This window comes from Alosa pseudoharengus, unplaced genomic scaffold, assembly GCF_046254945.1.
Source record: "Alosa pseudoharengus isolate Yale_2024_CS ecotype anadromous, Long Island Sound unplaced genomic scaffold, YU_APseudo_1.1 YU_APseudo_1.1_scf_1, whole genome shotgun sequence".
Lineage (NCBI taxonomy): Eukaryota > Metazoa > Chordata > Actinopteri > Clupeiformes > Clupeidae > Alosa > Alosa pseudoharengus.
The window spans coordinates 33,957,503-33,979,362 of record NW_027468564.1 but is presented as its reverse complement, the minus strand read 5'-3'; the positions used below and the strand labels follow the sequence as shown (position 1 = coordinate 33,979,362).

The 21,860-nt window shown below is 41.8% G+C and overlaps 1 protein-coding gene across 1 annotated transcript; it reads right to left on the bottom strand.

The window, feature by feature from the left end:
* Positions 1–449: 449 nt before the first annotated feature.
* LOC143134315 (uncharacterized) lies at positions 450–21,410 on the bottom strand. The gene is made up of 4 exons (XM_076294635.1): positions 21,202–21,410; positions 4,055–5,404; positions 2,584–2,751; positions 450–2,315 (listed from the first exon to the last, which is right to left on the bottom strand). Exons 1-4 carry the CDS (start codon positions 21,212–21,214, stop codon positions 1,327–1,329), a joined length of 2,520 nt encoding a protein of 839 aa, XP_076150750.1. The 5' UTR covers positions 21,215–21,410; the 3' UTR covers positions 450–1,326.
* Between the last annotated feature and the right edge of the window lie 450 nt (positions 21,411–21,860).

Below are 21,860 nucleotides of genomic sequence, written 5' to 3'. Positions count from 1 at the left end.
CATAAGTTTGCATCGAATGTCACTTTACTATACAAGTTGTGAAGTATTCGTAATCACTGAGTTTAACACTGGGAGGTAAACTAGCCTACATTCAGCTGACCCGTATTTGCGTAACCTGGAAAGGTTGTAACAAAAGATGAGAAATCATCTGCAAAGGTTACATCAATCATTATGAAACAAAAATTATTTGCTTGACCATGTTCTGTCTTTTTGGCACTGGAGTAGCCCATTGACTCAGATGTAACGTGATCAGACAAGAGGTTTGGACCAAAAACGGCAATGCTGCTTTGCGACTTTGGACTTTTATTTTGACAAGCTCTCGTCGTTCTGTCTTCCACATTCATGAAAGGTTTGGTATGAATGTTGAGTCATGTCTCATGAAACAGTCATGAATGCTTTATGTGCAGTTTATGACAGCTGCTATGAACGTGTTATGAACTCACCCGTGAAGTAAAGTGTTACCAAAATTAATAAAATACAGACAGCTGGATGTGAATGGGCCACAGTGGAAGCAATAAGCCAAGATTGGGACACAACATTACTAGAAATGTCACCTTGATAAGAATTTTGTTCATACGCTTTGTTCTATACTTTATGTACTAACAGTATACAGTCAGACATCTCATATAATATCAGCCAGCTTCCCCCCAGCAACCAACAAGTACTAGGACAAACATCATAGCAAAATCTGCATTGCCGTCAGACCATTGTTTTAACTGCATCTCTGTGCTGTGTGTGCTTGCTAGCAATAACTTGATTACTTAAAGGAGAATTCCAGTGATTTTTCACATAGATCTCTGTTTCCCAAGGTCACCAAGTTATATTGTTACAAAAAAAAACAAAGTCCCATGCTCTCAATGCTTGAGCTGCTGCAGTCAACAGCTAGAGCTGCCAGGCAGCTACAGTGCTACACTCATTAGTGCTATAGAAAAAAACTCTGCAGTGGGAAATACTGGGAGTAAAATGTAATGATTGTTTACAATAGTCCATTTATCACATAGTTGATGTCTCTCTTTCTCTCACCAAGTAACATGCAAATTTCTCAAAATAATTAAATACAAAGATATATCTTTTGATGTAACAATTTGTGAATCAAGATGTAAAGATTCAGTGTACTGTAGATACAGTTCAGCAACAACATTTCCTGTGTTTACACCCATGATTACATACCGGCCTTCGCAGACCATTACAGGAGAATACAGAGCCTCTTGCCTCTTTAAACCTGATGCTTGACTGAAATGTTTTCTGCACAGTGAACAGGAGTACGGCATCTCTCATGTGTGAGAACTCTGGTGCAGGACCAGTGTCGACCTTCTTGAAAACGTCTTATTGCAAAGAAGTTTTAGTCTTAGTGCAGTTTTTCTGATGACTCTGTAGGCTCTTTAGCTGTGCAAAGCCTTTACCACAGACGTCACAGACATAAGGTCTCTCTCCTCTGTGCATTCTCATGTGTGCGTGGATATGACTCAGCTGGCGGAAGCTCATTTCACACTCAGTGCAGGAGTACGGCCTTTCTCCCGTGTGTGTTCTCCGATGGGCTTTGAGTGCATTGTATCTTGCGAAACACTTCCCACAGTCGGAGCAGCGGTGAGGCTTCTCACCTGTGTGCACGCGTCGGTGCTCGATCAGGTTGCCGTGATGGTTAAAAGACTTACCACAGTCAGAGCAGTGGTATGGTTTCTCCTGGGTGTGGACTCGTTGGTGCTGTTTTAGAAATTTGACAGTTATAAAAGACATATTGCAGTCATTGCATTGAAAGGGCTTCTCTCCTGTGTGGATTTTTTGATGGAAGTTCCGGGCTGACGACTGCGTGAACCTCTTTCCGCACTCTTTGCAGGCATATGGCTTCTTCCCAGAGTGGATTCTCTGGTGTACATGAAGGTGGGAGGATGAGACAAACCTCTTCTGGCATTCGGAGCATTCAAAGGGCCTCTCTCCAGTGTGTATCCTCACATGCGTCACTAAGGCCCCTGATTGGTTAAAACTCAGTCCGCAGTAAGAGCAGGTGTGGACATTCTTTTCCTTGTGGATCGCTTTGTGGGTTTTCAGGGACTTTGCACTGCTAAAGCTTTTCAAGCACAGGGTGCAGTGGAATCGCTCCTTCTCCTCTATGATGCCGCTGTAAAGATGGCCCTTCGAGACAGTCAGACTCTTTTCACTCTTTGTGCTTTGGTGGGGCATATCTCCCTTTTGTAGTTTTTCTCTCTTCTTAGACTTAGTTTCTTCTCGCAGAGTCTGGTGATGTGTACTAGATGCTACAAGACTGTTATTGGTGGTCGGTTCCCCATCAACCATTAAACCCTGGGGCCTTTGTTCTTGGTATCATAAGAAGGGAAAATAGATGAATTAATACTTTTACACGGGAGTAACATTTGTTTGCCTCTTTTTGAGCATCAGTTTTAAACAGGACAAATGCATGGTAAAGTGGAGATTAAATATAAAACATATTTGATTATGTATCAATCATATTTGATCATATATATATATATATATATATATCAATTAATGCTTAAAATTATGTGTCCCCTTCTAAGACAAATTGATAATTGATATCTTGACTATTGCCTGTGAATGAATACTAACCTCCTCTTCCCCCTGGTAGTGTCAATGTGTTATCCTGCCCCAGTAAGTGTCTGCAGTCCATTAGTTGTATTGTCAGAGTCTTCAGTGGAACATGCCATGTTGATCGGTCTTTGGGAGGAGCAGAACAGGCTGCAGAGGCCCCTGGGAGAACAGGGGTTTGGACGGAGGCTTTTGGAGAGGGAGAGGGAGAAAGAAGGGAGAGAAAGAGGGGAAGAGTAGTCCATGTGTAAATAATGAGAAAAATAAATGAATTAGTTCATTGAGCAAATGGCAGAGTGACCGTATGTGTATCACGAGAGAAAGGCAATGTATTTGTATTGCTCTATCAAAAGTCCTGAAGGGTGTGAACAATGAGAGTGCAGTTCCAAAAGGTTACTTTCACTTGAATAAAGAATTTGAATCCGTACTTATACTTTTACCACAATCTATTTTAACGCAAGTATCTGAACTTCAACTGGAGTATGTAAAGTGGACTCTTCCCTACCCTAATCCTCGATTTGATTCAAACAAAACATAAAGCTAGCTCGCTACTTCCTCCCCCTCCCTCCCATGCAATTTGCCTTATTCACCCGGCGGCCAGAACGAGGCTAAAGGGTACACTTGCCATTCCACCTCAGTCCAGCAGATGGTGGTGGTAATGCACTCCGTTTGCAAACTGCCAAAAAAAAGCTCACCGAAAAAGAAGAAGGGTTCACTGGCCTGTTTTTCTTCTTCAGTTTTTTTTTTTTTTTTACATTTTACAAATGGAGTGCATTACCACCACCATCTGCTGGACTGAGGTGTAATGGCAAGTGTACCCTTTAGCCTCGTTCAGGCCGCCGGGTGAATAAGGCTAATTGAAACTCTCCTAAACGTGATTCTCGTCTGTGATTTGCTGGAACAGTTTGTTATGTTTTTATGGGCTAGGTTTGCCCAGGTTGTTTTTGTTGCCATGGGCTGTCCACAGAGATTGCATTTTTTTACAGTGTATTCAGGACACAGGCAGCTAGCGGATGGTGAGGTGATGTTTTCTGTAAGTAATATAAAATGTTTTAGCCTAACTATCTTTCCATGGTGATGAGTGACCCAGAAAGCGGAACACAGGCACACCACTTCATTATACGTAATAATCATGATAAAAATTATGTAAAACATCAAGATACACAGGGTGTAGGAAATAGGGGAAGGCACCCCATGCCATAAAACAACAAATGACAGATACTCTTATTCCGACTGAACAGCCATGTATATGCACCTCCATGCTCCAAGTTGTAAATTCCAGGGGGCGAGGCCTTGAAAATGAGCATAGGGTGGGATATTTAAATTATGCTCGTTTCCAGCCGCCATATTTATCAACACACGTTTATTCTTACACTGAAATTGGAGCGATACGAGCGTTTCATGAATTACATGTGAGCCCCATCGTATGCTGATCAGATCTACGCTGGTTTCTAAGCGCAGTTGATAAATGAGGGCCAGTGCGTGCACTCACCTGTGTGAAGCCTTTTATGGATTTTCAATTCATTCAGATTTGAAAAGCTGCTTCCACACTGTGCGCAGTTATACAACTTCTCTCCAACGTGGCTCCTCTGGTGATGTTCCATTTCATCCACACTGGAACAGGCTGTTCCACATTCTGAGCAATAGTACGACCTTGCTCTGGTGTGGTTGCCCTGGTTGCCAATTCTCAGGTTTTTTTGTGATCCTTGTGAACTGGTCTTTCTACGAAGTAAAGGCTGAATCTCATGTCGTTCCAGATGACTTTGAAGATCACCTGGCTTATTGCAGGTCTTTCGTTGTTGGTGTGTTTTGAGTTCACTGGACTGGGAAAAACACTTTCCACATTCAGAGCAGGGGTAAGGCTTCTCTCCAGTGTGAACCCTGAGGTGACATTTAAGAGCACTCAATGTAGTGAAGGACTTCTCACACTGAGGGCACCGATAGGGCCTTTCTCCAGTATGTGTCCTAAGGTGGACCGTAAGATGGCTATTCTGAGAAAAGTCTTTCCCACAATGTGAACAGTGGTACGGCTTCTCTCCAGAATGTGTTCGCAAGTGAATTTTTAGATGAGGATGCTGAGAAAAGCGCTTGTCGCACAGTGTGCAGGAATACGGCTTCTCTCCAGTGTGAAGCCTTTGATGGATTTTCAGTTCAACCAGCCTTGCATACCGACCTCCACAGAATGTGCAGTTATAAGGCTTATCTCCATTGTGCACTTTTTGGTGACTCTTAAGGGAACTTGTATTAACAAATTTCTTCCCACAGACAGTGCAGGGATACGGTTTCTCTCCAGTATGAAGCCTACGATGCACCCTGAGTGTGGGGAAAAAGGTGAAACTTTTACCACAGTCCAAGCAGTGATAAGGTTTCTCTCCAGTGTGGACTCTCTGGTGCGATATCAATCTATTCAATTCAATAAAGGCTTTTCCACAGTCTGTGCAGTGATGAAGTTTCTCTCCAGTGTGCAGTCTCTGGTGCGATATCAAACTCCTCAATGCAGAAAAGGCTTTTCCACAGTCTGAGCAGTGGTATGGTTTCTCTCCAGTGTGTCTTTTCATTTTGCTCCCTTCATCAGGTGCATTCCTACAATCTGAGCACTGGTCAGGTCGCTCTCCAGTATCCGTTTTCTCACAGCTAGTGAGTAACGATGGAGAGGTGAAACTTTTCCCACACTGCGAGCACGTTCTTTTCTTTTTCACCTCATGGTATTTTTGGGGGGATCCAGAGTCAGCCAAACTTGTTCTGCCCGAACGTCTACACTTCTCTCCTTCATCTTGTCCTCTCTTGTGTGATGAAGCATCTTCACACTCAATATTGGCCTTCATCGCTGAAGTATTGGCTGCTAACAAAAAAATGAAGAAAGGAAAAAAAGACAAAAGCATATGAGAAAAACAGTTGAGTCCATTTTTTAATGCATTCCAGTGTTTCCCATTCATTGACTAATCTGTGGCGGGCCGCCACAATATCAACACTGACAGTCACATAATCATCACTCAATCTACAGTGTGTGTTACAATTTTAATTTGATAAAAAAAAATCCTTCCATTCAACTGCACTTTTCATGTTCTCAGACCCCCCCCCCCCCCACACACACACACACACACACACACACACACTGTGTCTCGTAACGGACCCGCCGCCTTTACTCTGAATGTACATTTAACAAAACATTAACAACTGTTCAAGGATTCTTGTTGGCACAAAGAAGCATTGTAAGAAGACGACAGGCTAAATTGCTATTAAATCTGCTTAGAGTCATGACCATGCTGCGCAAATTTGTTCAAAACTGTTGGAGAAAACACATGTGCAGGATGGAATCAGAGAGGAGGTACGTTTTTCAGAGATAAGGCCTAGTTAAATTGTAAGGAAATTTGGGTGGTAACATTAAATACGGACTGTAAAATGAGTGGCTAAATGGCCAACATTAGCGGACACTAGCAACCTAGCCCAGCCCATGTTAATCACGCATTCTGATATTAAAAAAAATAGTGTCCACATGCATTCAATAATGTATGATCGTCATGATAGATATTAAGAAGGAGCAGTGTTTCCTCTAGATTTATTTTTAACAGTGGGGGCATGCCATCCGCACCCCCGCCTCCCCCAAAAAAGTCACACTGAATATCAGAAGGTTACAAGGCTACAATATGAAAAAAACTGGTATTTCATTAGAATAGAATATCTTTGTTCACCTCTATTTACACATAACACAATGGCTCTTTGACTAATTAGACTGTTTTACTATGGCTTAGTCCAGTGTTTCTCAAAGTGTGGTCCGGGGACCAAGTGGTCCATGAACAGACGTAGTAAAATATAATATAGTTGTTTGCAATGCTGAACCAACTTGTATGCTAATCCAAACAGTTAAAGTAAGCTATGCCAGTTTAAATCATATCCGCTGACACAATGAGCAAGGTGCAAAGCAAGCATGGTGGTTCAGTGAGTAGGCCCATTGTGTAATATACTGCTGAAGTAAGTCTACTCTTTTTTGTGGTCTGAGTTTTTGTTTAATTGGTTAAGTGGTTCTTGGTCTGAAAAAGTTTGAGAAACACTGGCTTAGACTCATAGGCTCTATAGCAGGGGTCACTAATAGGTGGACCGTGACGGCATCCTATCCGGACCCGCATCCATAACCTTATTGAGATTTTCACGGAACGTTTCAAAGAGACACTGTGAAGCGTCACTATGAGACCAAACACAAATATTTTGAGCAAGCGTCTGTCCTCAGTTCACTTTTGAGAGAGTACGCTTGCTCAAAATATTTGTGTTTGGTCTCATTAGTGACGCTTCACATTGCCGCCTTTAATGATAGCCACAGTTTTGGAACATATGAGACATACAAGCTTTGAACCGCCTGGTGGAAGAATAAACATATAACCAGAGATGGGAAGTAACGAAGTACAAATACTTCTTTACTGTACTCAAGTACATTTTTCAAATATTTTTGCTTTACTTTAATATTTATTTTTGAGGCGACTTTTTACTTTTACTCCTTACATTTTAACACGAATATCGGTACTTTTACAAAACTGGCTCGTTACTTTAGTTTCAAATAATTTCAGTAGCCTACCATTATTATTTTTCGCGTCATCAATAGCAGATGGAATATACATTGCACTTGACGCACCACTACAAGATGACTCGATTTGGGAGGCATTCATTTGCGGCAAATCATTGCAGCTTGATGGCAGTAACGTTAACGTTAGCACGTAGTAGTAGCCTATGTCTCAATTAAATTTAGTCAAAAATGCCCTCCTCTCCTCGCCTTTGGTGCCTCCCTAACTCATAGCTGCAGTGTAGCCTATATCCTTAGCAATAAGTATAGGCTAGATGCAGCATTGGGTCTTGAACAGGGATGTAGTGGAGGCTGCTAAACGCAAGTAGGCAAAACGCAGTTTAGCCTACCCACCACTGAAATTTCAGAAATAGTTTCTCCACCTCTTATTAGAGTTTATCCACCTCTCAAAAGAGTTAATTCACCAATTACAACTGTTAGCATTTAAAAATCACACAGTATTATCCACAATAACAATATGTACACTCATCAACACTCTATGAATCACTTAATGCCACTTGTACATTGGACAATAACCTCCACCATCATCAAACATGTTCTTACGGTGATCACAGAATTCATAGTTTACCCACCTCTTATTTTACCACTACATTTCTGGTCTTGAAATATTCACAGGAATCCATACCCAGTAAACAAAATAAAGTCCTGGCGACATCCCCTAAAGGTCCCCTGGCGAACGTCACCTACTCGACATTGTGTAGGGTTCCCTTTACGTCCCGCGGACCTCTGTTCGGGAGGTCTAAAAGACGTCCATGAGACTTTGAGAGGACGTCCTGTAATGGTCACCGCAACGTTATGCGCGCGACGTTTATATTTCCGCGATGGTAAAAAAAAAAAAAACATGAAGCCCGATTTGGTATGGTATTACATCCTGTAAGTCTCAGCGTTGCTAGGAGAGAGGTAGACGGAACATAAACACGCATTAATGACTTGATCTACAACTACACAATCAACTTCACTCACCTCATATTTTCACGAAATCACATCCTCCGAATGCATTACACTAATAATGAGTAGACATGGACATTTATACCGGGCTAGGATGTGCTGCTTTCACATCTACAGAGTCATTTTCTTAATAAACTACGACGTTTTAATGGGCATATCCCGTAGCATATTGTTCAAAACAATATCAGAGTAGGCCTAGGCTAGCCTAAGATAAATTGTTCAAACCATATTGTTTCAAAATATTAAAAACTAATAATAGCCAAAAATACTAAAAATACGCAATGCATGCTGGGAAGCAAAACTCAACATGAAATAAAGTACATGAAACATAACTAGACTGCATTGACGTTATATCCACTCGTTTTCTTGGACCTGTGATCAAACAGGGATAGCCTATAAATGTAAGCCTACCTTCCTGGAACATTGCAAATAAAGAAAAATGTATCGTTTTCTCTAGGCTATGAATGCTCTTTGTAGCCAACTTTAAGATGAAATAAATAGATTGCAGATGTTTCTATTCTATATCATTGTTTTATTAATAAACAGTAAGGCTCTGGTGAGGCAGAGAGCTTGCTCCTCGTCAGAAATCTCATCGGATACGTGCACTCTTTGCTGTTTCCACAAGGAGCTGCTGTAACATCGGGGACAGCTATGCGTGACACTTTTAAACGCGAGCATGCGTCAAATAAATTACAATGACATTTAAACAAGTCATGAAGAAGCAGTATCCTTAATTTTTCTGCAATGTAGGCCTAGAGCTAGATCGTTTTGCTTTACAAATTAAGTAGTCACTTCTGTTGCTAGACAACCCTAAACAAATGCTATGTGGTCTGTTTTTAACATTTCTCTAGTTTTATTGCATCGTATTCAGCTCCAAAAGTCGGTTTTAGTCCCAATTCGGCCGTGTGTGTGTTTCTGAAAATAAAACAGATAATAAGTACGTGACTACGTTGAATAAACCACTGCCTATTTAGAGCATGTTACAGTACATGCATCACGTAATGACAGTTATCTGAAGAAATGCGCATTGTAGACTAAGCTAGAAGCTAAGAACAGCGACTTTGCTAACGTTACACCAAGCATCACATCAGCTAACATGAATTTGATCAAATCCCTTTTCTAGTTTGTAACGTTATACATTAACGTTAAACTCAAAATGTATGTGCTACATAATTCAGCATGTCTGCATATACATTTTGAGTTTAACGTTAACAACCCTTTTCCCAGTTTATGAAGTTGTGCGTCTATGAGCAAAGTAGACTACTTTGCTCATATGATAGACTACTTTGCTCATATGCTCATAGACGACTTTGCTCATAGACGCACAACTTCATAAACTGTATGATATGTTGCCTTAGACTACGGTAGGCTAATGCAGCTACTGCTAGAGACTAGATAGATAGATACTTTAGTCATCCCCAGACGTGTAACGTGAAGTCGTGCATGGATGTGATGTCTCCGTCCTGCAGGCGGTAGCCAGAGCGCTCTCAACTCCGCTGCCATGTGTGAATAAACAAACGTCCCCCCCTATGTCCCCGGTATAACGTTATTGTCGGGTCCTTAGGAGGTATTGGAAATGACCAAATGCAAATGTCATCCGAGGGACCTGACGGTGACGTCCCCAGAAAGTCCTGCACCGGACGTCACGCAATAACCAAATGATAACTTGCTCCAGACGTCAATAAGGTCACCAGAACGTCCGCTAGAGAACATGACGTTCAGGACCAATCGGGGACGTCGTGAATGTCGGCATAAGGTCCGGTCGTGCCGGACGTCCCGTGTTTGTCGGGTAGGAATTAAATATTCATGTTGTTTTATCCAATATTAGTTGTGCAGATGTATAGCCCATCTTATACACACCCATGAAGCCAACAAAGAAAATGCATAGAGACTTTTATGTATTTATTATGACCGCCGCGCAGCGAAGCGGCGGTCATATAGGTTTAGTCAGAATGTTTTTTTTTTTTTCTTTTTTTTTTCTTTTTCACATGCCCAAATTTCCGTCAAGGATTCCCGGGACACTGAAAGACCGGGGTACACGAAACTTGGTGGGCATGTAACCCCACATGGATAGCATGGAACCATCGTTTTTCGTTTTGATCTGTAGCCCCCCCGCTGGACTGGACCCCCCGAAAGGAGGGTAGGGCAGACACAGTTTTCTGTGAATATCTCGAAAACATTAGGGTTTAGGAGGATCTTTTTTTTTTTGTATGTTGATCTCAAGGGGCCATGTCAACCCATTCCATAACTCATTTCATGTATAGCGCCACCTAGTTAAACACAAAAAAGTAAAAATGAGGTGTTGTAATTGAAGGTATCTGTGACCTAACATAGTCAAAACTGCACGAAATTGGAAGTGTAGGATCATTACGACACCCTCTGTATGCACGCCAAAGTTTGTGGAATTCCGTTCATGGGGGGGCCACACAATAAATTAATTTATGTTACTATACACCAACTGGCCTGTAGGTGGCCGGAGACAGTTTTCTGTGAATATCTCGAGAACCGTAGGGCCTAGGAGGCCCACCTTTTTTATGTATGTTGGTCTTAAGGGGGCATGTCAACCCATCCCATTACCACTTATTTCATGTATAGCGCCACCTAGTTAAAAATTAAAAAGCAAAAAATTAGGTGTTTTCATCACAATATCTCTGGCTGACAAGGTCAAAACTGCACGAAATTAAAAGTGTAGGATCATTATGACACCCTCCGAATGCATGCCAAGTTTTGTGTACTTTCGTTCATGGGGGGCCTTACAATAAAATAATTTATGTGTACATTTAGTGACGTACACCAACAAGGATTCCCGGGACACTGAAAGACCGGGGTACACAAAACTTGGTGGGCATGTACCCCCACATGGATAGCATGGAACTGTCATTTTTCGTTTTGATCTGTAGCCCCCCCGCTGGACTGGACCCCCTGAAAGGAGGGTAGGGCAGACACAGTTCTCTGTGAATATCTTGAGAACTGTAGGGCCTAGGATGACCATTTTTTTCCGTATGTTTGCCTCCAGGGGTCATGTTAACCCATTTCATGTGCACACATGTGCACAAACAGATACACACACACACACACATACATTCACAGTAATCATACGTATGACACATACTCACACAGTAGACATATGTACGCTTGCATGCACAGGCACATACGCAGGCACACACACAAGCACGCACACACACACACACACACACCCACACACACACCCACACCCATAACATAAACATAACACAAACAATCAAGAATTTCTCAGAATTATGAACAGGCAAGATGGAGGTGGGGTTGTATAAAATTAATTTTACATGTGAAATCTATGAACTAATCATGTTTTGGTACTTGTTGTCTAGCAGATACCAGTGAGAATTGAGTGTGGATAATGCAATTTAGTGAGACAGTTAGAATCATATAGGCCTTTCAGCGTGATTTCTTTTTGTGGAAAAAATGTGCTGGACTGGGCGGCGGTCATATTTTGTACCGCTCTGCGGTACATCTAGTTCCATTTTGTGTAGTCATTCTACTGTATATCAGAACCTGACACACAATCCAAATAGTCTACAAGAAACCTCAGAAATGCATACTTTTATTGTCAGTATGCATTTTGGGTAATCAAAAGTCCTATGAGGAGTTTCCATAAGGCATTACAAAACGCATGACCATACCTTGGCAAATAATGGTCTAAAATACTGATTTTTTATTGGGGGCCTAGCAGCGAAGCTGCGAAGGCAACCATTGAGTTGCTTTTCCTATTATTATTATTACACATCCGCCATTGGAGTCTATGGCAGCCCATAGAACGCCTGGCTAAAAAGTGCTGAAATTTGGCAGAAAGTTTCTGGACACTCCACTGACCACTCACACTCATTTACGGACCTCTAAACCCAGCCGTCTAGTGCCACCAACAGGTCAAAATCTGGCCGAAAATTGAACCGCTGGGTCTAAAGTTATGAAATTCGGCACACTGATTCAGCACTGTCCCATGATCACTTTCACCAATTTACAGAACTCTATGCCCAACACTCTAGCGCCACCAATGGGTCGAACCTGGATTGCATTCACACATGTGACCATTGAACGGTGCGTCCGATTTTCACATATCAGGCACCATTGGAATCCCTGGACCGACCTAAGTTCAATGACCCCTATTACGTCACTTTCCGCCATATTGGACCTCCGCCATATTGGATTTAGTCCAAACTCTACGAAAAGTTTCAGCAGTCACAAATTTAATCCGATTTTCACGGAACTTGGCGGAGATGATCTTCTGCCCAAGCCGTATAAACGATACTTGTCAGATTTTTCAATTTCATTTTTGTTTGCCCAATCAAATATCGGGATTAAGCCGCCAAACAGGAAGTGGACCAACATCTCCGTGACGCTTTGAGTTAACATAACAAAACTCGATACCATTAGTCAGGACACTGGCCCAATCACTCCCAGCTATTTTTATGCATATACATTGAACACTCTAGCGCCACCACCAGTTCAATGCTGGACATGCGTACATGCGCTTTTGTCTGATTCTCACAATTGAGGTAGCGTCTGAATCCTTGGACCATCCCGAGTTCATCGACCCCTATCCCGTCACTTTCCGCCATATTGGACCTCCGCCATATTGGATTTGGTCCAAACCCTATGGAAAGTTTCAGCGGTCACAAATTTCATCCGATTTTAATGGAACTTGGCGGAGACGATCTTCAGACCGAGCCGCACAAACAATACTTGTCAGATTTTTCAAATTCCACTTTATTGGCCCATGACAGCCAATCAAATATGGTGATGAAGCCACAAAACAGGAAGTGGGCTAACATCTCGGAGACGCTTTAATGCATGAAGTCCAAACTTGGTACAGGGACTTCGTATCTGGTTGTGAGGACACAGTAGGAAATTGGTATCATTTGGCCTCTATAGGGGGCGCTGTAATACAGGAAGTGGGGTCGTATCTCAGCAACTCTTCGATGTATGAAGTCCAAACTTGGTACAGGGACATATTAGCTGATTGTGAGGACATGCAAGGAAAGTGGTCTCATTTGGCCTCTAGGGGTACTGTAATAAAGAAAGTGAGCTCACGTCAGCAACACTTTGGTGTATGAAGTCCAAACTTGGTAGAGGGACATGGTAGCTGATTGTGAGAACGCACAAGGACATTGGTGTAATTTGGCCTCTTGTTGTGAGTGCTTGCTCATGCCATGGCAACGCCATTCCTGCTATATTGCCTGGTGCTAGGGCTCAATTGTGTTTCTAAAATCATATCAAGAGACCTAGAGGGCTGAAATTTTGTCAGTTAGAGATGCTCGTTCTGGCAGAAAGAAAAAACAATATTCTAGGCTCTATAACTCTGTGCAGTGAAGTAGGCAGTGCAATGTTGGGGAGGGCAACAGGTTATGGGAAGATTTAAAAAGAGAGACTGGCACTCTTGCACTCTGGTAACATTTATGTTGTCCAGGTACCGTTGCATAAAAAATGGTTGTCATTCACAAGACTACTTTTACTTTTATACTTTAAGTAAATTTCCAAGCCTGTACTTTGTTACTTTTACTTGAGTAAAGAAGTTAAACCAGTACTTCTACTTTTACCAGAGTAATTTTTAACACAAGTATTTGTACTTCTACCTGAGTATGGAAAGTGAGTACTTTTGCCATCTCTGCATATAACTGTTGGTCCATTCGTTATTAAAACACCTGTTCTCGCTGTCTACTTCTCTCTTCTTTGAACAAGCCATGGTGTGAACTTGTAAAAAGTAGCTATTTACCTGTCTTTTCTGTCGTCTCCTCTCCCCTTGTCTATTATTATTATTTTTCCAGACTAGCTGTCAAAGAGAGTCTCATCCCCATAGCAACTCCACTCACTAACTCAACTTGAATCAGAATGCACATAATTGATCGGCTGAGTAGCAGCATGCGACTTGTGATTGTTGAAGCTATAAAGTTATTGCTATTTATTACATTTTTTCAGTGCCGCTTTGAAACGTTCCGTGAAAATCTCAATAAGGTTATGGATAATATTAATAATAATTTAATAATAATAATAAAACACAGGGGTCGTGACTTGAGAGGGACAGGATTTCAGGAACTAAAGACAGGCCCATCTTGTCTGACTCACGTCACGTTACCCCATGCATTAAACCACGTCAGTGCTTGAACATAGTTCACGGTGACAATGGAGAAAGCGCTTGGCCTACTTGGTTTATGATAGAAAATAAGTTTTGTGTCAACATGTTGTAGAAACACAACCCACAACACAGCCATTGCAAATCTCCTTAACTTTCTTTGGTTATAGTCCATGATTCACATTAGGCCTACTAGGTTATCACCGCAAGTGCATACAAAATGTTTTTGGCAAAGTTTTGTGCTGTCCCCACATTTGCAAAATTGCTTTAAAGGGGTGGTTCAGGATTTTGGACATAGGACCTCATTTCCAAGTAAGCAAGTGTGATATTTATCAGTGGAGACCATTTTCAACACGTTTCATCCAGTCCTTCTAATTGCAGAGTTTGCAGGTGCTAGGCTAGCGCAAGTCAACGGTATGTGTTAGCCTGCCACTAAAAACAGTCTTACCCACTCCAAAGTAAATATCACACTTGCTAACTTGGAAATGAGGTCCTATTTTCAAAATCCTGAACCACCCCTTTAATCCCATTTACCTTCGCTACTACCAGTCGTTGCTTTTTTCCTGCATTGAATCGTGATTGAGTGCGCATCTAATGTAACAGTGGTGTCTCTGCGGAGACATCCACTCTCCAGGTTTCATTTTTGCTGTTGTTGCGATCGAGCTACAGTAATAGGCTATGATATGGGAAATACTTTCAATACGATCAGCTCCAGAAATGAATGGGTTTTCCTTAGCTTGTGCTACACCTTTCCAAGCTGTGCGAAAATTAGTTTTTGCGATGTTGACAAACAGGCGTAGCACATGGAAGCTCTTGATAGCGCATGCCACTAACGTCTATAAAACAATATATATATGGAATAAAAATAGACAGGTACCTCGAATTAGCATTGCTGTTTATTGCTAAACTGCAATTTTCTCCAGTCAGCGGAGGGCATTTAGACTACTATGTGTCCGGACAATATTGTGCGTCTGCCCTCTGAAGCAGTGGCACCGCTACTAAATTAAGAGGAAACACTGAGAAGAAAGTTAATGTTTAGTTAAATAGGCTACACCAGTACAATATACAGTGGCGTAACTATAGTAGGTGCAGCAAGTGCAGTCGCACCAGGGCCCGTGACCTCCCGGGGGCCCGTCGCTACCCCCGCCCTGCCTCCTTTTTTTTTTTTTTTTTAGAACTTTAAAATGTTAGAGCACGGACAGTGAAGCGTCACTTTGACGATCTATCTGAAGATGAGCGCTTAACCGATGCAGAGAGATACTTCAAAGTGCAGGTATTTAATGCAACTCTGGACATCATAATCAGTCAGCTCTCCCAAAGATTTGGAAGTATGCGGGAAACTTGTCATGTGTTTGAGTCTTTACGTATGACCCTTCAACTCGCAGGTGATGATGAACTGCTTGAAAAGGCAAGACGTTTGTCCGACCATTATAGCAGGGACATTGCACCGACATTCCCAACACAACTCCTCTCATTCAGGTCTTGCTTTAAAGCAGAGATTTCACAGAAGTCATCTATTTTTCAACTTGCCAAAATGCTGGTGGTAGATTATGACAGTGTAACATCCACATTCGGGGAAGTGTGTACTCATGTTTCTGACATTGCCTGTGACTGTGGCAACAGCTAAGCGATCTATTTCCAAACTCAAACTTATTAAGACCTATACCTAAGGAGCAGCATGGGGCAGGAGAGGCTCCGTGGGTTAGCTATCCTGTCCATTGAAAATACGAGAGCCAGAGCATTAAATATTGGGAACATCGTTGACGATTTTGCACAACGAAAGGCTCGTAAGATGGCCTTCTTCTAATGGCCTAATTCACGCATATTGGGGATTGTATGCATATGAATGATTTTATTTGGTTTCTGGACGGTTAAATAAGTTAGGCTACATTAAGTTTTGTGTCTGCGCAGTGCGAATTTATAAGCAAGCAATCTACGCTTGCAGTTTCAGCAGAGGTTTGAAGAGGCGCATTGAGTGTTCCCATAATTCCATGCGAGTTGATGTTAATGCAGTAATATTAGATTACCCTGGCCTGCAGGCTGTTAATACAATTATTTTTTAATGTTTTCACATGTAATGGATATGTAGTCGTGTGTTTTTTATTTGAAATTGTAATCTGTAACTACTAAACTACTTCGGTGCCTCAGGCCCTTTGCATAAACAATTGAAGTCACCCTTAATGTGTATTGCATGTATCAGAGCTAATTCATCCTGGGCCAAAATTCGACGGTATGGGGCCCGCGCAGCGCTCTCGCACCTGGGCCCACCAATGGTTTGTTACGCCACTGACAATATATAAAATACTTGAAGTGAAACTGGACGAGCCATAATAACTAGTTTTTTATTCATTGCAAATGAATTGCAATGTGAGCCAGCGGGGGAGCTCGGATACGTCGGCAGGATTATTTAAAAAGCAACCAAAACTACATTGTGCGTCTGCCCTGATTCTGATACCATGCGGTGTTAATTTTGCCTTGGCGTGCCGCCATGCTAAAATCAACGTAGAGGAAACAATGTAGAGAGCCTATTGGTCGGGTAACAGGCCCTAATATTAACGGGTCTGGGCGGGTGCAGATTTAATTTTGATATTATCACGGGTGACGGCGGGTCGGATCTGGTGCTGAACTTTGAGGGGGCGGGCAGGGGCGGGTGTCCAAAAACGGACCAGTGCAGGACTCTGATGGAGAGGACCCGAAAGCATCATCTTTATGTAACATGCTGTTGGTGCATTTTGACATTGTAAATGTTCTCTAACAATATTTGTTCATTCTCAGTCTCTTGGTGCCCTATGCACAGTGCATGATGCGTGTGGTGATAGCGGCAGCACTGATCAGGCATTTTTAAAACCGAAACTTTTCGCCTCACGTTCCTCTCCATCTTCAGCTAACTCCATAGACAATAAAATAAACTCTCAGGCTTGCGGCTTCAGGTTTTGTGGCTTCAATTACATGACATCAGCCCGCCCCAAGGAATATAGGTAAACAATGCGTTAATTGCGTCAACATTTTGTAATGTGTTATGCATTTCAAAATTAATCGCAGCGATTAACGCATTCATTTTGACAGCCCTAGTTTTAATGCAGAAAAAGACCCTGTGGTCAATTTTTGCTAGAGATACACTTTAAGTTGTCTAAATACAAACTTTCAAATAAGCACAAGCACAATTTAGACATTAGATTTAATACTGTTTTAGTAAGAATCGCTTACGAGATGTGTTACATGCCTTATTCCCTCTGAAATGCCAGCTGTTCGCCAATCACTTCCATTCATGACGTGTCTTGCCCCCACCAATATGTTGGGCTGTAATTCGATTATGTAACACCACCCCAAAGTAATGAACTACTGCTTGAATATTGTGTTATGCACTTGTGTGGTTTTTGAACATTTATAATGTTGATTTTAGGAATCAGTAACACAAAGTCTCAGCCAGTCGGTAGTCGGTCAGAAATCTCAGAGAGCTTTATTCACCTATCAGTCTAGGTTTTTAGCATTTAGAAATCTCAGAGAGCTTTATTCACAGCACCAGAGACCCACGCTGTGTTGCTACCAGATGGAGTCTGAATTTCCAAAGAAAAGACACTTATAGGAAATTCGTACAGCTTAAGCTTACATCTCCAAGTATGGTATGACAGGAATCAAGATGAGCACATCACCCGTTTTGCCCAACATCGTATACAAGGATGTAACCCCTAACAACCGACATCAGTGACATTTACCCAAAGGTTGACCTAACACACATGAAGGCGCCAACCACCCTAGTAGGAGATGGCTGCTCCAACTCAGGGCCCCTTCTATCTTAACAAACAAGCACTTACTGTAGGCCCAATCACCTTGAGGAAGAATGCCACTGATGCAAAACATCTTTAAATCAACCCAATTTCTGTTCACCCATACATGAATAACTTGTTCACAAACAGAAGTAAAAAAACACATGAGTAAAGCATACAGCACACACATATATGGAGACGTCTTTAAGGCTAGAAATGTCTCACTACACCCGGAGACCCACGTCGTGTTGCTAACAGAAGCAGTTTGATGTTACAGTACAAAAAGACACTTATACCCTTCTGACAAGACATGACATGACATGGCATCTCGATAAATGGTACACAAACCATTTCACGACCTCATTGCTTGACCACTTTGACCATATCTTTAGGGCCATATCCCCTAACGACCGACCCTGAAGGAATCCAGCAAAGATTGACCCCTAGGCAGTAAATAAGGCCTAGGGCGCCAGTCCTCCTGAGAGAGGCCTGACAACGCCTTTTCCAAGGCTCAGTGTAACACACTCACACACACACACACACACACACACGCAGCATGGTTTTACAAACACCTTGAACACGACATTCCACAGTTGTTGGTCATAAATCCTTTCTCTCTGTTTCTGCTTACTGGTATATTTCCATTTTTAACAAGAGTAAATGGATGAATATAGCACACACATGACACTCATCTTTAAGGCTACATTTTCTTCCTACACTCATTACACAGGAAACATAATTAATTGCATCCACATATTTGTATGCATAATGGCAATTTTCCACTGGCCTAAAACCATGACTGAAGCCTAAGTGACAGGCATTCAATTTGACCTACACACTATAGCCTACAGTGTAATGACATTAAAGATAAATGTAAATCAATATGACAATCGTGAAAAAAGTAAGTCAAAATAAAAATCAATATGAAATAGTCAACTTACTATGCATTTTAGCTGGTCATCGATAATGTAAACTTAAAATGAATTTCAACATGTATGAAATACAAACAAGATATGAAGCCACCTGAGTGTAGGCCTATAATGTCTATCTCCACTGGTGTGGTGGGGGGGGCTCCCAAATCAAATCAAGAAAGTATCAAAAAAATTTGACTTATTATCGATATCAACAATTGTGACAAACAAACAAATTCTTATCATGTATTTTTCATTGGCTACGGTTCCTGACTGATGCATGATAGATAGACCCCCTCCCGTCCCAAATGACATCCTGGTAACCCCTCTAAGCCGCAAGCTGTACATTTTCAATGAAACGCCCACACGCGTCTGTATGGGGAAGTAGCCCATCATGTTTGCGAGCTTGCTTCAGTCGTGATTCAAGGTAGGCCTGTATGGGTGCGTTTGTAAATTGGCACTCCGAAACGTTGTAACCGTCTCTTCAGAGCGTTACATTTTCAGTGTCCGGTTGAATTTACGAACGCACCCTGTAGACCATTGGTTCCCAAAGACTGGGTCGCGACCCACGGGTGGGTCGCAGGAGATTTTATTTGGGTCGCCAGCACAATTTATGTTGTGTAGGCTAATAGGCCTAGCTTATACCATTTAACCGGGAAAGCTATCAGTTTTCTATTAGGATATAGTTTGTTTACCACAGTCACGGCCCTGAACCCCAATAGCTCTGAAACTAGGGGCGAACGCGCCGCAGAGGGGGCAGCGTGCATCTCACTCGCAAAATGAAACATTTCTGTGGGGCGCCTGCCATGGACCTCGCAGTTGCAAAATCAGCATGAAAATTAACGGACAGCTGCTTCCGTTGACCGATTAAAATCTAGTTACCATGCTGTCAACTAAAGCACACATCCTGTACCGAGCATGGCTATTAAATTTGCGTCAAAGGCTGATAGTTTCAATTGTAGATGCACTCGTTAAAGTTAATAGCAGCCTCCTCACATTCCTTATTATTTCGGATTTAAAATGCACACCAGTGCATTATATAAGGCTACAATTTAAATTGACATTTTAAAAGCTATTATTTCCTCTTGTTTTCCACCTCGCAAACTCTACTAGGCTACAGTAAAAGCGCATTATCTTTTGGCTATTGCGCAAAAGCCTCTTGTTCTGATATTTACTTATTTCACATTCTTTCAACAACATAGCTTGTCACAACATCAATACACAGCCTTAGTATAAGGCCTACAAACACTTAACTTGCGGATTCAACTTTCCAAAGAAACCTCCAGAAATAGGCTACAATATAACGACTTGAGTTATTTGCTATGTTTACATCGGAATTAACGCTGTTATGGATCCATTTCTCTGCAACGCAACGTAGCCTACAACATTTCTCTTTAGATATACAGGAATAGCTTACTATATTAGAGCGATGATTGCGTAGAATGCAAGAATATCACCAAACTCTCGAATGCGCATTAAAACGTTATCTTTTAGGTAACTTTCCACGCTGATGGTGCCCAAAATGCAACACAACTGTGTTCAAAGCAGGATGAGGAAAACCTGAGGTTGTGTGTTTGTACAAAACTGAGCGAGAATTGTATAGCTTTGAAAATATTTAACATTGTGTCATGTGTAATTGAGATTGCAGAGTTGTGGGGAAACTGAGTCAGTGCATCACCAATCCCTGTAATAGTAGTGGTAGTAGGCAAGACATAGGCACTATTACGTATGGCACTGTAAGTGGTTAGAGGAGGTTAGAGGTTTGAGAACCTGTTGCCTTAAACAATATTGGTGGTTGCGTGTTAGATCTGAAGTGAAATGGGTCGCGATGGTCTGTCATTTTTAAAAAGTGGGTCCCCAGAAAAAAAGTTTGGGAAACACTGCTGTAGACTACAAGGACAGCCCCTTTGCTTAGAATATAGGCGAGAGCCACCAGGAGATAACGTAATTTAATTTAGCCTAGCATACCATACCATGTGACAGCATTACGTTTAGAAAAAAAAACTGCCATTTCAAAAAAATAGGCTAAACATGACAAAGACACTTTTATAGCACATGAGTCAGCTCATATCTAATTGATTTAAACGGCGATGTGCCTCCACAGCATGGGGTAGGCTACTGCGCTCTTAAGTTAGCATCAGTTACTATAAAGTCAAGTCAAATCACTTTTATTTACGTAGCGGATTTTTATGCAGTGTAACCCAAAGCGCTCCACATACAAGACATTGACACACAGGAAAAAGGTGCCGGACGGAGCGGCGTAGTCGCTTAAAGCCAAAAAACATGCCAACTATTACTCATGGTGAACTTTGGTTAAACAAAACTTACCCTCTTGGACCATAGACAAAAAAAAAAAAAAAAAGCAACACCGTAGACCTGCTTGGAGAAAACTGTAATTAAGATGAACCAGTTTTCGGTTTTTCTACAGTGCTAGGAGTGGAACCTACACCAACAAGGAAAGCTTGCTTCGTTTAGAGAAGGAGTTAAATCAAAGATTGCATCCCCTGCTTCAATACCGAAGGCATGAACTACTTCTTCTTCTTCTTGTTTCATTAGCGGTTGGCAACTATTTCTTGTGCATTACTGCCACCCCTGGATTAGAATGTGGAACCAGAGCCCGTTTACGGAGAGCCGGATCACTCCCTATTAACTCCATTGCACCTGCAATCTGTTGCACTTCCGCTAGGGGCGATCACGAATAAGTGCAAAAACAATGGGGGTCTATGGAGCTAGACGGCTAAATTTGACTCTTTCACCTGGTTGTCGTTGAAAAATCGAAGATGTGATTGTGGTTTCTGCAAGCTCACTATGGATTATAGGTCAAAAGTTAAATGAACGAGTACTTACGTCCTTTCGATTTCTTACAGGTTGGGTCGTTGTTGCCCACAACACACTAGCTTTCTGCTAATGAATGACGTCATTGACGCATTTGAAAGGCTTTTTAGAACAAATAAGTGACTCAAAAATATATAATACTCAGCGGTGTG